Consider the following 17,170-nt stretch of genomic DNA (forward strand, 5'->3'; position numbering starts at 1 on the left):
TCCCACATGAATTTTAGGATCAACTTGTCAATTTCTGCAAAGAAGCCAGATAAGATTTTAATAGGGATTATGTCGAATCTGTTGATCAGTTTTGTATTTCCATCTTGGCAATGTTAAATCTTCTGATCCATGAACTTGGGATTTCTTTTCATTTATTCATTTCTTTAACTTTCTTGAAATGATATTTTGTAGTTTTTAGTTTAAAAAACTCTTGCACTTTACTTGTTAAGTTTATTCCTAAGTATTTTATTTTTGATGCTATTGTAAATGAAATTTTAAATTGTATTTTAAATAAGAGTAGTCTTTGCACTTTTAAAGGTTATGTAGATCTGTAATATCACATAAAACTAGGACTTCAATCTGAGAATCATCTCACACATACTATCTTTTCAAAGGACACTAAACCTACTTACCACTTTGAAGAGAAGTAGAAAGCTTTGCATGACCCAAAGGAAAGGATGAATATTACTGAATCAATATATATCTATATACAAACATATTTATATATATGAATGTGTATACTAATATATTGAGAAACTGTATTTTGAGTTGCATTATCAAATTAATTGTGCAACATGTAGTCATTCATATGTGAATCGTATGATTCACAAAATATGATACCAAATTTTGACATTTTAAATACTCATGCTAATTAAGTGCACTTGTTAAAACTATTGACTATATGGAAATTAACGAGTAAACCTTTGAAAAAAAATGCCCAGTTTCACTGAAAATGTTTGCATGTACAATCTGCTGTTACATAAGTCTGATGAAGAGTTGGGTTTTTGAATACTGCAGTGGCAAACTAGTCACCAAAATGATTATTAATACTATGCTTATTTATAGAGCAAGATGAAAAGAGCTAGTTAAGGATGGTATGACTACATATCAATTATCTTTAAGTGTTATATTTAAAATTTTCCCACATGTATAGTAATCATAACATTGAAGATACCACTTAATATGTGGGAAAAACACTGTAATAGAGGTATTAAATTGAGTGAGAATTTTGTAGTGAATACTGGAAATGATTAATTATAGTGGGGCATTTAATTGGGAAATATTCTTGTAGTCCTTTTTTTTTCAGGAGTTATTAAAACTACACAGAAGAAAATTATTCTATAAAAAATAATGTCTTTAATTTATGAAGCATTACTCTAGGTTGATTGGTCTGGGAAGATTAAAGATGAAAAAATGTAAGCACATTCACTCAGAAAGTTTTGGTTTTGTGGTTGCTGATATATTTGTCTGCAGTAATAATAGAATTTGACAGCAGAAGCCAGTTGATGGCTCACATTCTATGAAATGTACTGGATTGGAGCCTACAGAATGAATCACTATTGGTGAACATTGTCAAGACAGGAATGGGCTATGGTTTTGTCCCTAGAAGGTCTATCTATATAACTATCATCCATTTGTTAGAACACACGTTTTAGACAGAAAACATCCTAATATCAGAATAATGCCAAAGGAGAGGAAGATACATTTTTAAAATGTATGGATATGGCTTCTCTTTTTAAGCATTATGAAAGATGGTATTATTTGTTAATATAGCAAAGCAAGAGAGCTGAATGATCTTTGTTGATGCTTTGTAGCATAGTTGTGAAAAATAGGAAGTTTAATTTACTCTCAAGTAGTAGTATTTTTAATTTAGCAACATATCCAAAATAAATTATGTGTCTCAAATACTAATGTATTTACAAGATCCTGACTCAAGTGTTCGCTACTTGTTCTTCCTTGGGGTGGATATTGGTTGGTTCCCAGACTTCAACTATGGCATCAAAACACAGTACAGTTATATGTAAATAGATTCCTTGGTGAAAATGTAGTCATGTATGATTAACATGTTTACTGAAACATACATAAATTTTCTCCATTATATCAAGAAATGTAACATGTATTGCTTGACTATACTGTTTTTTACTAAAGAAAATTTACAACTGTTAAAAAATTGTGGTTTTTTCATTATCTTATAACTTTAATTTTTATTTATGAAAAACATTTTTCCACTAGTTCAGTATTCAGGAAACTGATCAAGAAAATGTAGTACTTAGCTTTTAATGATGAATATTTATCCTCCGTAATGAAGCCTATCAGATTTGGATATATTTCTTTGTTAATAAGTCTTATTTCCTTATAGAAAATAAAGTGTATTGAGAATTAAAGAATTAGACATGTGGGTAGACAAGCTGAACTTTAAGGTCTCTACCAAACTTGAAGTTTAATGTTTCTGAGGTTTTTTTTTTTTTTGGCTGCCTTTTTTTTTTAACGGTAACATTATAAATCTATAGAAGCCCCAAACAAAATGCAATTTTGGTTTTACAATAATTAGCTTTGAAACATAACCTTCACAGAAAGTATTTTATTATCTTATAAGAGTCCATTAGGGTATACAATCAATATTTTAGCCGCTCAAGTGGAGCATTTCATTTTTCTCAATATTTTTGAGATAAGCCACTTTCAATTTAACTTCTTTTTCTTGCCTAATGGAATCTTATACATAAATAAAATAACTTTTCTAAATCATTAAAACCTAATAGAAAATTAACAGGGTTATGATAGATTGCTTTTCCTTTGTGGTGAAGAGACAAGGTAGAGCTAATAGTCTTGAGTGCCTTTAGGACACATGAAGTACCATCTACTTTCTCAAGGGAGGATATTTGAAATTAAACATGCATGAATTATCTACTCCACCTGGGGGAGATCTGATAGCCCTCAGCAAGTGTTGAACTTCAGGGCTACAATTCTCTGCCCTCCACTATTCACCCCACATTCAAGAAAGGAAAGCATCCTTTAGCAATAGATCTATTTATGAGAACAATCTCAGTCACATAGTTCCCAAAGGGGAGGCAACCTTAACAGTGATGATAGAATATTGCTGACACTAGACACTTTGGGGCATTTTTTTGGTATAAGATAGTTGTCACTACCTTCTCAGTAGATTCTCAGTAGACTACTGTACTGGTGGTGGTCACAGAATGGGTAAGTAAGCTTAATTTGAGCTGCATTAGTTTTCTATTGCTGTGTAACAAATAACTCCATATTTAGCAGCTTACGACAATAAAACACTTATCATCTCACACAGTTCCTGTAGATTGGACATTCAGAAGCAGCTCAGCTGGGTTGTTCTGGCTCAGGGTCTCTCATGAGGTTGTGGTCAAGGTGTCAGCTGGGGCTGCAGTCATCTAAAGGCTTGACTGGAGCCAGACGATTCACTGTCTAGGTGGCTCCCTCACATGCATGGCAAGTGGGTGCTGACTGTGGGCAGGAAGCCTCAGTTCCTTTCCGTAGGGCTGCTTGAGAGCTCTCATGACAGTCTGGTTCTCTCCCAGGAGTGAGCAGTCCAAGAGAGAACAAGGCACAGGCTAAAATGTCAGTTACGACCTAGCCTCAGAAACCATGTGCAGTCATTTCTGGAATATGTTACTGTTTACATAATTCAGCCCTATTTAAAGTGGGAGAGGACTCCATGAGTGTGTGGTTCCAGGAGGTGAAGTTATTGGGGGCCATCTTGGAGCCAGACCATCACAGCATATGGTAATTTTTCTTTTGGGTTTTTATAAAGCTGGTCTTGGGAAAATAAGTTTTTTGTTTTATTTATTTATTTTTTTAAACATTCCTTTAGCTCTCCCCTCTGTGCCTCTTTGAGCTATACTTTATTTCTAGAACCCAGTACTTCCAAGTTGACTCCTTCTTCCTCAGGGGTGCCCTTCCTGTCCTTCCTTGCTCACAAATTCAACAAATATTTGAGGACAAATTGTGTGTCAGTCACTGTTTGTTCACATCAGTGAACAAAATCCTTCCATTCATAGAGCTTATCTTTTATATAGTAGTCGCTTTTCGTAATGAGCTGTCTCCTATGACCCATAATTTCTGCTTTGTCTTATTAGCATTCTGTGTGATCTGATGCTATTTCCAGGTGATAGTGTCAGAACTGATTTGACTTGTAGGACACCCAGCTGGTGTCCAAGGATTGCTTGGTGGTGTGGGAAACCCCACTTCCCTTGCCCCCTCACATTGGAATCGGGTCCAGAACCTTCAGTAGACAGATTTAAGGAAAGAGGTCAATGATTGGCAAAATTCCCTTAAAATAACAAGTTTGTTTTAATAGAGGTATTCTGTCATCTAATTCAAAAGAGTACGATGGAACTTTAAGGCCCTGAAGCAGAGAGAGATCATAGCAGGGGAACTCGCTCATTTGTGCCAATTTCACTGCTTTAAGCCTACTTTTGTTCAATGGAAAACATAACCATCAAGCTATCTCACTCAGCACGGTCTTTTCCACAATGTGAAAATGCAAGAGTGGGGGAATAAGTGAATTTTAAGCTTAAACAGGCAAAAACATTAATATAGTTATCACCATGAACACATGAGGAGTGTCAGAGATTAAAGTAGCTAGTTTTGCCATTTCCTTTCAAAATTGACACAGTGAGATTTGAATTTCCCCAAATATGGTGGAAAGACTTGGATCACCATTTCTATGTGTGTTTATAGCCTACCCAGTGTTTCAAGGATTCTGGCATTTATATCTGAGCTTAGCTCTAACATGTTTTTCCATGGGTCTCTTTTTTTTTTTTCTGTTTTAAAACTGTTTGGGCCATTAAATCTTTCTCCAAATGTCAGATTGGTCAACACCAAGGAGGTAAGTGGAACGTAATGACACTCATCAAGTTGATGATGTGAATGATTTATTGGACCCAATCATTTAGCACTTTCATAAAGTCAATATCAGGGAAAGAAACTCTGGGCTCTTATTATGGTAAACTGTACTGTCAGCATTCAGTGATTTATTACAAACCTGTGGCTAGGATTAGGATATTATAAATGGGGGGAAAATGGAAGGCTCATGAATATTTTATACCTACAGGTGGAAGACATGCAGTGGGCCCATAGAGAGCACACTCAACCGGCGTCTGTCTGCAGCCTGCCCTGTAAGCCCGGGGAGAGGAAGAAAACGGTGAAAGGAGTTCCTTGCTGCTGGCACTGCGAGCGCTGTGAAGGTTACAACTACCAGGTGGATGAGCTCTCCTGTGAACTCTGCCCTTTGGATCAGAGACCAGACATCAACCGCACAGGTTGTCAGCTCATCCCCATCATCAAACTCGAGTGGCATTCTCCCTGGGCTGTGGTGCCTGTGTTCGTTGCCATATTGGGAATCATCGCCACCACCTTTGTGATCGTGACCTTTGTCCGCTATAACGACACACCTATTGTGAGGGCTTCGGGACGCGAACTTAGTTACGTGCTCCTAACGGGGATTTTTCTCTGTTATTCAATCACCTTTTTAATGATTGCAGCACCAGATACAATCATCTGCTCCTTCCGACGGATCTTCCTAGGACTCGGCATGTGTTTCAGCTATGCAGCCCTTCTTACCAAAACAAACCGAATCCACCGAATATTTGAGCAGGGGAAGAAATCTGTCACAGCACCCAAGTTTATCAGTCCAGCATCCCAGCTGGTGATCACCTTCAGCCTGATCTCCATCCAGCTCCTGGGAGTGTGTGTCTGGTTTGTTGTGGACCCACCGCACATCATCATTGACTATGGAGAACAGCGGACTCTAGACCCGGAGAATGCCAGGGGAGTGCTCAAGTGTGACATCTCTGATCTCTCGCTCATTTGTTCACTAGGGTACAGTATCCTCTTGATGGTAACTTGTACTGTTTATGCCATTAAAACAAGAGGAGTTCCAGAGACTTTCAATGAAGCCAAACCTATTGGATTTACCATGTATACCACCTGCATCATTTGGTTAGCTTTCATCCCCATCTTTTTTGGTACAGCCCAGTCAGCAGAAAAGGTAAGTGGCAAGAAATGCCAACCCTTTTCCTGGATTTAACTTCTTCCTTTAGGATGCTTTCCCTTCTTTCTTTTTGGTTCACTTATATTCTCTCAAGAAGCTTCAGTGTTTTATATATATATTCAAGGTCACTTTGCTCTGAATATGTGTTGACTAAGGCTGATTTTCCATGAAAAACACTTTAATGTGTCCTCCTTGGCAAGGTTGAAGATTGACAGAGCTCACATCACTTTCTGGGTCCCTTTTCCCAGTTCTGTTATCGACTAACATAACTTCTTTTCCAAACGTTAAGAGAAAGGGAGAAAAGGCAGACATGATTCACAGGGGTGAGCTATTCCAGAGGTATCTCAATGCATGACAAATGCCTCCTTTCCCGGTTCTAATGTTACTCTCAGAAAAAGCTATTCCTTAATAATTATGATGGTTTTAGTCACAGAAGCAAACTGCAACAGCAAAAACTAAGTGGCTTAATTCAATCTGAACCGTCGTACTATTTCTCTTTAGCCCCCATTCTTATTATTTTTCCATATGAGGAGGATGATGGTGAGGGATGAAAGAAGAAGCAATGGGCGGTTATATAATGCAGTTTATATTTTTTTAGAAGTTGAAGATCAATTGAATTTCCTGAAATAATTTTCTTTTGTTACTAATCTTCCATTAACTTCGCCACACAAAACACTGCATGTGAAGAATATCTGTGCGTGAAAGGAAATACATGCTGAACTGGATGTGTGTATTTCTATGTATAGAAAAGCAGAGAACTAACGTTAACCATGACTTCCAAGGTTTGGGTGGTGTGATGGAGACAACCAGTTTGAAAAACAAAGGCAAATGCTACCATTCTAAAGGGATAGCTCTTCAGCCCTAATGGGCATATGAGAAAGTTCTCTCAGAGTAAGGATGTAAAGATTATTCCATCCTCCATCATCAGAAGTCATGAAGAAGTCAAAACACCGGGGGGGGGGTGGAAATTATATTCCCTAGGTTCTAACATTCCAAGTAAGGTCCCACATGACTCTTAAAATTCCAACTAATTCAGAGGAAAAAATACTCAACAAGGGCATGGAGAGCTCATTAGTATGAGCGTTCATCCCTTACTCGATCAATGTGGTCTTCAACTTTGAAAAACAAAAAAGGTACTTCAGCAAACCTGCTGCTGAATAGAGCAAACTTGCCATGGGTTCCAGACCTGTGACCTTTCTTGACTTGAATGGCCTGATGAAAGTCCACGAATATTTTATGTAGGACCATGCTCATGGCGGGAAAATAAAGTAAGACAGTTTGGGACACTAAACCTAACAACTAGAAAACATTATATCTGGACATACACAGATGTGAATTTATTAGGATCAAACTTGTAAATTTAACTTAGGAAGGGATTTGTCGCTCAAAGTTTATTAGGTCTGTTTGGACATGGTTAGTTGGACTAGTCAGGGAAAAATATTGTTTTTTAGTGTCTAGAAATGTCCACATTATGTGAATTATTGATAACATCAACCTAACTGGTACTTGTATTTGTGTTTGAACCTAGAACTGTTTTTTTTTAACATATTGTTTTATCTAGAGAGGGCCATAGGAAGTTTATTTTGTTTTCTTGTGGACAACAAATATTTAACCAAACAAAATCTCCTGAGTTCTGATATCTAACTCTCTTTTCTTTTGTTTTCTCTTCCTTTACATTTTATAAAAGACAGTCTACTCTTACTTTTCATATTGTGAGTTCAAGGATCTGGGGGAGCAAATATAAGTGCTAATAAGATGTTATTTCTATTCAGGGAACTCTTTCAGTGACTCAATTTTTAGAAGAAATTTTTAGAATAAATAAAACGTGGTCCTACATCAAGCTATTGGACACCTTCATAGTAATTCAAACATGCATCATAGTAAGTTTTTTTTAAGGTAACTGAAAAAAAAAAAATGACCATTGTCTCTCAGATCAAGAACTCTGCAGAGTTGCAGCTGTCCCCTGAGGAGCAATGATGGAGACAGTGAGAGTTTCAGGATGAGATGGACACATGAATAAGCCAGGGCTGGAGGCTGCCCAGTGCTGGGCCTGTGGGAGCTGTACATCCATCTGAAAACCTGGAGTGTATGTACATACTTATCAGTGTGGATTTATCAATGCCTCCAGAGAGATGACTGAATGCTAGCCAGAATTCTTTTTTCTTTTTTAGCTTTGTGCAATCGAAGTAAGTCAGAGAAGCACACTGTAAGACAAATTTATAAAATATGTTAATGGGAATTTATTTGTATTCATGATATGATTGAATGTGGAAATGAGTGAAGAAATCAAGAAGAAACACTAATTCTAGGAATTTTCAGAACATTGGAAAGTGCTCAAATTATGTAGTTAGGCTTGGAGTTGCTGAATTTAGACCAGCTCTACATCAAGAGCTATTATCTGATAAGTAGCTAAGATTTGCTACTGAAGTATTTTGTGTAATACACTTATGTGTCAACCTAACACTTCACGTTAAAATTTGCTTCCTGCTATTCTCTGTCAAAGTATCTTTAATTACTCAAAACAATACACAGAATGTTTGAGAGTGTTTATTTTTTCACGTTGCTAAAATTATTGACACAGATATTAAAAGTGAATAAAACTTTTATATCTCTAAAGGCAGGCTTTCTCTAAGTTTTCTTGACTTTGGACAACCAAAGAGCTGGTCAGTTCTCCATTCTCCTTTATAATGCTCAGCCAGTTAACCCCACGTGATCAGCTTGAAGTGTTTGCAACAGTCAGGAGGCACACACAGCTATTAATTCAGCAGATCCTCATTGAGCATTGTGTCCAGCATTGTGCCAATTATTGAACCATGTCAGTCAGTTTCCCCGAGCCTTCCTTGTACAAAGGCTCAGCCTGTCTCCCAGCTGATGCTGCCTGATGCCTGTCATCACCAGCAAGTGCCAGGTTCCAGGGCAGGAGAAGATCAGGCTCAAGGGCAGGGGGAGATGGTGAGGAGTCAGATGTGAGATGAGAAAGCAAAGAAAAGAACTATGCATCCTGTAACTATACATCAGTGACACAGAATTTATAACATGGAAGAGCAAAATTTCTTCCAGTATGCATTTAATTATGTTTCATGGAGTCATGTCTACAGGAAAAAAACCCATCTAGCCACACAGGTCTCTTTGAAATTACAAGAGAAGTAGGAATAAAAAGTAAAATTAGTTGAATAATTTAGATAGATGTTTTAGAAAACCTCTGAGTAAAATCAAGTTATAAAGGGACATTTGTAGCATTCATGAGGACAGACAGCTCTCCAAAGTATGTCTTCATCCAATGATAAAACACCATTTAATTTCCCCACATTCTTTTTTTTCAGATTTCAAAATCAAGATGAATCATGTTTTTTCCAATAGATTTTAATGACATTATTTATTAGCTTTATATCTACTGCGGCATTTTACTAAATCATAGTTTAAATGCACTTTCTTTTTTCCTATAAAAAGGTGGTGTGAAGGAAGGGCAGACACACTGCGGCACAGACAGGGACCAACTCAAACTTTCATAACTGGGTTGAAAAGACAAAAAATTAAAATATAATTAATGTAATAGTCAGGAAGAGAATCCTCAGGGATGGTTAGGGGCTGTTAGGATGGCAGAAATCTCTTAAATACATGTCTTACCATCTCTAATTGGGTTCATAAAGCCTAGATAATCAGACAAAGGTTATGACACTGCTAAGCTCCAAGGAGCACAGTACTTCAACCAGAGAATAGGATGGAAACAAAACAAAACACCCTCAAAACAGAAAAGAAAATAAAACTCCAAAATGTCAAACACCCCATATGTCCCAAACCAGCCTTTCTTCTTTCACCTTCTGGATAAGTCGTGCAGCCTCTATTTAGTAACTTAAGTCAAAAACCTGGAGTTATCTTAGACCCCTCCCTTTACTCACACTCACGTACTCTCACCTTCAAATGTCATCCTTTATCAGTTCATGGAGGGTAAGCCATGTTTGATATATATCTGAATGAATGCATCTCTTAACATAGAGACTTTCATGTAGTATATTCTCAATAAATACCTATTGAATGAGTAAATAGAGTCCCTTGCACAATAATGACATACTATAATAATAAAAATGCTTATTATTTAAGTTAGAGTATGGCATAATGGTAACCTTATATAGTCATCATATTGTGCTCCCCATTGCAACTTTTTTTTTTCTGAAAAGTAAGTTTTCTCCTTTGAATGATGGGCCAAATACATTTCTTTTTAAAAATTTTGTCAGTATCACTTATTCTGATATAGGACTGCTAAATATTTAAGGAGAAATATGAAAAGGAATTCTAATAGCTGTCCTTAGTTCTGTCTAAAATACACAAAACAAAGGAGAATTGATGCTATTTTCCAGATGCTTTGCCATGTCAAAAGTATCTCCCTTATTCTTTTACTCTGTCTGTCAGTTATAAGGTGAATGAGTGGAGTAAGGAAGAGCATAAGCTCTCGAGTGGGAGGATGTGGATTCAAATCCTGCAGCTCTGCTAAACTAGCTGAGAAAATTCAGTTAAGAGGCTAAATTTGTGCAGATAGAAATACATTCCCTGGGGAATGCAAAACTCAGATATAAAGCAGCATAAAGCATTTGCCTGCCATCTGTGCCCAGCCCTATTCACAAACTAAAGCAGACTTGAGTTCATACCATCTAGGAAAGGGCAGGAAGATGATTGACTTAAAAAAATCCTCTCGTCTCATTATGGTGTATTTTTGTATTAATAGATGTCTCATGGTAGTTTTGCTGAGAGTTACATGCTATGAGTCATGAGACATATTTAGCACACAATAGGCAATCAATAGATACTGGCTGTTATTACGATTAGGCTGTATTTCACGAGGGCAGGGATCTTATTTTATTTTGCTCACCATCATCTCCTTGACACCTAGCATAAAACCGTGCCCGGAATGGGTTCTCCAAAAATATTTGTTTAATGATTGAATGCATTTAAAATTATCCAGATAATTGCATCAGTTTCTCCAGCCGTCTACGGAGCATCCCAACCAGACATGTTTTCTCAAACACAGGGGCTTGCCTGAGGGTAGAGCACACAAGATTACAAAAGTTAAAGATGGAGACAAGAATCTGCAGGACTAGGCAGAAAGAGAAGAGAGTGTTGTTCCTGAGGCAGTATGTAACTGCCTCCATATATTTAGCAGAAAATACTAGAAGAGAGGAAAGCAGAAAGCATTTGCTGAAATACTTGGGTTAAAATTGAAAAGCAGTTTTTTTCATCAGAAAGCACTTGCTGAAATACTTGGGTTAAAATTGAAAAGTTGAATAACTCTAACAAGAGTTGTGAGAGGTAGTTCTGAAAACAATAATAAAATCCCTGCTTTAAGGAATAGTCCAGATGAGAAGAGAACAGCCTGAAAACCTGTGGTAAGAATGTCAATATAAACTATATAGCAATGGAAGTAATTTTCAGAAGAGATCAGACCAACCATAACTGTCTCCTAACTTTTCTCCATTTCTGTGGAAAGGAGGGAAATGGAAACAATGATCAGTAACCATCTTGTGTGTCTGTAATTGCTGTAAACCTTATAGCGTTTTCTTTCCTTGTTCACTTACAGTCATTTGAAGCTGATTCCTTTAAAGGAATCCCAGGTTGCAGAACTATTTCAGGCATTATGGTGGATTGTGTCCAGGCAAGATTAATCATACCAGCCTGTTACAATCAACTCTGGAAGGAAAAACCAAATAAAAAAAGGAAAAAGAAAAAAAAGCAACTGGAGAAGAAAACATTTATAGACTCTCATTTATGCACTCAGTAAAAATGATATGAATATCATAGAAGAAAAAAATGAAATTAAGGAGATTCTAGGGATTTAACTGGATTTAACAGTGTAGGCAAGTCTGTTAAGTAGCTCTTCTAGAGAAGGCTGCCTTAGCCAGGCTTATTACTTTTTTCCCTTTGTGCTACATATTACTGCTGCAGAATATTACCAACTTACACATTTAGGGCAACTCTTTGTGGGGATGCCTATCTAACTGGACAGCACAAAGAAATATTTGCTCCATGAACCTTGCTTCGATTCCATGATCCCACTTTTTTGGTGCTCAGATGAAGCTGTGTGGTCTGGGGATACTTAATCGAAACATTTGGTGAGATTGTGGTATTCACACATTTCTCTCTCTCTCTCTCTCTCTCTCTCTCTCTTTAATTGAAATTGAATTTACAAAGGATTTGAATTTTCTATACCCAAGTTACAATAAATTAATCAATTAGACAATTTAGATAGTCAACCTGGGAATTTAGTCCTAGAGTTCACATATCTCACTAAAATGGTTTGGCTTTCTTAATATCTTTGAAATGCTGTAGAACTAGATTTGATTAAGACCAAAATGTGAATGTCTTCTGAGACATAGTGACCATGACTTTATTTTAAAATGTTTAGCAGGAATACCATACAAATAGACTTATTATTTTTTTCTATATAGGCAGAACTTTAATGACATCCCAGACTGTTCATAGTACAGAACACAGTGACTAATTTACTTATGTAACTTCAAATTGCATTTTCCATGATTCAGTAGCTGCTTATATCTCATGGAGCACACAGGGTGCCAGGAGGAGCAGATTGCAAGCAAATAGTTCCTTTTGGCTGTAACCATATATACATTTTTAGGTTGGGAAATTTTTTTTTAATCTCTAAATACAGTATCACATGGATTAGTACCACCCATCCCAAAGTGTAGAGAAATATTTAACCAAATATTAGTATAAATTCCAGGCTATTTAAAATGAGTGCAAAGCAGATTTATTTGCATCATTAAAAGAAATATAAAAAATACTTAGTCTGGCTTCTGGTTCAAGATATGGGCTGGCACAAACATACATATCGATTGCCTCTAAGGTGATAATGAAATGAAAAGAAGAAGGAAAGAAAAGGAAAAGAAAATAAGGGAAGAAAAGGGCGATGGGAGAGGGAGAGAAAGGGAGGGAGGGAGAGAGAGAGCCAGAGAGAGAGGGTCATTCTAAGCATAGCTCAGAGATATTGAGGGTTTGGTTCCAGACCCCACATGATACAGCAAGTAACACAATAACGCGAGTCACAGAGATTTTTTTGGTTTCCCAGTGTGAATAAAATTTATGTTTATACTACACTGTAGTCTATTAACTGTGCAATAGCATTGTATCTAAAAAATGTACATTATTTAATTTAAAATCTTTATTGCTAAAAAATGCTATCATCTGGAGCCTTCAGAGAATCACATCTTTTGTCTGGTAGAAGGTCTTGCCTTGATTTTGACTGCTGCTGGCTGGTCAGGGTGGTGGCTGCTGAAGATTGGGGTGGAGCTGTGGAAATTTCTTAAAATAAGAAAGTGGTGAAGTTTGCCTCATTGATTCACTCTTCCTTTCAATGCTGTTTGATAGCTTTTAACTCAGGGTAGAACTTATTTCAAAATCGGAGTCAATCTTCTCAAACCCTGCTGCTGCTTTATCAATTAAATTTATGCAGTATTCTAAATCTTTTGTTGTCATTTCAAAACTCTTCATAGCATCTTCACCAGGGGTAGATTTCATCTCAAGAAACCACTTTCTTTGCTCAGCCATAAGAAGCAACTCCTTGGCCATTAAAGTTTTAACACAGGATTGTAGCAATTCATTCATCTCTTCAGGATCCACTTCTAATTCTACTGCTCTTGCCATTTGCACCACATCTTCAGTTACTTCCTCCACTGCAGTCTTGAACTCCCACCCCAGGTCATCCATGAGAGTTGGAATCCACTTCTTCCACACTCCTGTTAATGCTGATATTTTGACCTGTTCCCATGAATCATGACTGTTCTTAATGGCATCTAGAATGATGAATCCTTTTCAGAAGGTTTTCAATTTACTTTTTCCGGATCCATCAGAGGAATCATTATCTATGGCAGCTCTAACCTTATGAAATATATTTCTTAAATAATAAGACTTGAAAGTCGAAATTACTCCTTGATTCATGGGCTGCAGAATGGATGTTGTGTTAGCAGGTAAGAAAATAACATTAATCTCATTGTACATCTCCATCAGCGCTCTTGGGTGACCAGGTTTATAGTCAATGAGCAGTAATATTTTGAAAGGAATCTTTTTTTTCTGAGCAGTAGGTCTCAACAGTCAGCTTAAGATATTCAGTAAACCAAGTTGTAAACAAATTTTCTGTCATCCAGGCTTTGTTGTTCCACTTACAGAGCATGGCTTCTGAATAGATTTAGCAGCATTCTTAAGGGCCCTAGGGTTTTTAGAATGGTAAGTGAGCACTGGCTTCAACTTAAAGTCAACAGCTGCATTAGTCCCTGACAAGAGAGTCGGTCTGTGCTTTGAAGCTTTGAAGCCAGGCACTGACTTCTCTTCTCTAGCTATGAAAGTCCTAGATGGCATCTTCTTCCAATATTCTCCTTAAACCTCATGAGCCAACCTCTGCTAGCTTCAAACTTTCCTTCTGCAGCCTCCTCACCTCTCTCAGCATTAATAGAATATAAGACAGTTAGGGTCGCACTCTGGGTTAGGCCTTGGCTTTAGGGAATGTTGTGGCTGGTTTGATCTTTTATGGAGACCACTAAAACTTTCTCCATATCAGCAATTAGGCTGTTTAACTTTCTTATCATTTGTGTATTCACTAGAGTAGCACTTCTAATTTCTTTCAAGAACTTTTCTTTTGCATTCACAACTTGGCTAATTGTTTGGCACCAGAGATCTAGCTTTTGGTCTCTCTTGGCTTTCGACATGGCATCCTCACTAAGCTTAATCATTTCTAGCTTTTGATTTAAAGTGAGAGACTTGCAACTCTTCCTTTTACTTGATCACTTAAAGGCCATTGTAGGGTTATTAATTGGCCTAATTTCAGTATTGTTGTGTCTCAGGGAATAGGGAGGCCCGAGGAGAGGGAGAGAGTCAGGGGAATGGCTGGGCTGCTTGGTGGAGCAGTCAGAACACATACATGTATCGATATAAGTTCTCTGTCTTATATGGGTGTGGTTCGTGGTGCCCCAAGACAATTACAATAGTAACATCAAAGATCACTGATCACAGATTATCATAACAAATAATAGTGAAAAAGTTTGAAATATTGCAAGAATTACCAAAATGTGACACAGAGATATGAAGTGAGCAAATACTATTGAAAAAATGGTGCCAACAGACTTGTTTGATGCAGGGTTGCCACAAACCTTCAATTTGTAAAAAATGCAATATCTGCAAACTGCAACAAAATAAAGTGCAGTAAACAAGTTATGCCTGTATATGTTTGGAGCCAACAGTAGGTAAAACAATTTGAGAAAATCCTGAAAAATAAAGGTGGAATGGGCCCGATTTACAGAGGAATTAAAAGAGGGAAAGAACAGCTCAAGAGACATAAATGATTCTTACTATGAAAATACCAAATAATTTCTAAACCTAAAGTCAACATAAAGACTTGAAGCAGGGCTTGAAGTAACCATCAGGAAAATTTTATTTAAAGAGCTGAATTTCAAAATAGCTGGGCCATTTGGTCCCCTCGCTTCTCCCTTCTGCTCTAACCTCACGTGTAGAAAGAGTTTAGGTTAAAATTACAGAATTCTACTCTAAAGAATAGGACTTATCTGATGGTGAGATTATCTTATGCTCCTAGTGTGGGCACAAGGCATTTGAAGAAAAACAGCAGAATTTGAAGTAGTTTTATTTCAGACAGCCATAGACAGGTGGGAAATAGGAAATGCAGTTTCTATGCAAGATAGAACTATAATAAATTTCTCCACTCTTAGAATAAGTTTCTCCAGGGGTGGGTCCCCAGTCTGCTTGCTTGCCTGTATCCATGCATCTTTAAGAGAAGCCAGTCAGATGAAACTCACTAATTTACACAGGTCCATAGTCTGCCCGCCATCCAAGGAAAATGCACCCCACCAGTAATCCTTATCAATCAACCTGACCCTTCAATCATAATTATACATCAACAGCCAAAGATGTCATGATAGCTGAAGAAAACCAATAGCATAATTTAAAAAGACAAACACACATACCCACACACAATAAAAACAAAGCCAGAGGTGATTCAGAAAATGTAAGAGAATTTTTTAAATAGAATTTTAATTAGCATCTCTTCAAGAAAAAATTCAAGAGAATATTGAACATACCCACATATATATAGGTGGTCATGGAACAGACCAATCAGAGAATAAGAAAATGACCCTAGTAATTAAAATTATGAATGTGAAAATAAAAAGCTGAAAATCTTAAACATGAGGTGGCTAGGGCTAAAGACCAGAGTGATGATCTGCAGGATAAAATAAAAGGTAAAACCAAAGAGAAAAGTGAAAAAAAGAAAATATGAGGAACATTTAGAACACATTAAGCTAGACCCAGGATCCCAACATATATCTGAAAAACATCTGAGAAGAAGAAAGAGACCAAGAAGGGGAAGAAATGATCTAAAAAAAAAAAAAAAAGAAAAGTTTCACAAACTGAAGACAGGCAGCTCTTGAAACTGAAAGGGGCACACATCTTAGTAAAATTTTACTAAGCAAGAGAACATTCTATGAGTTTTTTTTTTTTTTTTTTTTTGGTTGGGGGTCAGGGTGGGACTACTCCTCTAAGGAATGAAAACTGGACCTCATATGCCTCCCTGGATTCTAGAAGGCAATGAGCCAAGACTTTCTGAGGGAAGAGTATTTTAAACTTACCACTACGGAACCAGCCAAACTATCAATCAATGTGAGGCTAAAAATGAATGTGGCTCAGAAAACCTGGTGCCTACATAGCTTATGTATGAATTAGTCTAGGTATAATCCAACAAAATAAAACATATCTGATATGAGATGGATAACACTGGCAATTGCATATGACCTAGAAAAAACAAAGAAATTTTAAAAGCAATTGTAAAAAATATATTAGACCCTAGTGTCTAATTACCCTTTAAAAGGCAGGATTTTAATAATTATATTTATCCCTTCTCTGTGAGTCCAGTCATGCTACTTGAATCTGATGAATCTGAAGGGAGTAATATTTAGTAGCCATAATACTGAAATTGCTTTCTGTATTGGTCTTACACTTAGAAGGAATCTAGGAACAAAACACAGAAATGTTAATTTATCCACTGAAGTGAATGTAAATATTATAAACTTGCTAAATTAAAAATATATTAATATAATTTTTTAAAAATTGAGAGGTGCTTAAGGATGGGCAATAGAGAGGGGAGTTGTGTAAGGACCTCAATCACTCACCTTTTACTGTGAGTAGTCAACAAATACAATCTAAAATTGGTAACTCAAGAGATATAAGTGCATTATTTAAACAGCAGCAAATAAATAACTAGATATATAAAATATATAGATAAATATATAAATAAATAAATAATAAAACCTGTTCAAACTTGTTAACTCTATAGAATAGCATTAGGATATAGGG

At 36.7% G+C, this 17,170-nt stretch overlaps 1 protein-coding gene across 2 annotated transcripts in view; it reads left to right on the top strand.

Moving 5' to 3' along the window:
• Nucleotides 1-17,170, top strand: part of GRM8 (glutamate metabotropic receptor 8) — a 765,258-nt gene that overhangs the window by 658,936 nt on the left and 89,152 nt on the right. For both annotated transcript variants that reach the window (XM_036863493.1, XM_036863492.1), the window contains exon 8: nt 4,868-5,803. In XM_036863493.1, the coding sequence (XP_036719388.1) occupies nt 4,868-5,803 (936 nt within the window). The remainder of the gene's footprint in view (nt 1-4,867; nt 5,804-17,170) is intronic.

The sequence above is a fragment of the Balaenoptera musculus genome, chromosome 9 (genome assembly GCF_009873245.2).
Source record: "Balaenoptera musculus isolate JJ_BM4_2016_0621 chromosome 9, mBalMus1.pri.v3, whole genome shotgun sequence".
NCBI classification, from domain to species: domain Eukaryota; kingdom Metazoa; phylum Chordata; class Mammalia; order Artiodactyla; family Balaenopteridae; genus Balaenoptera; species Balaenoptera musculus.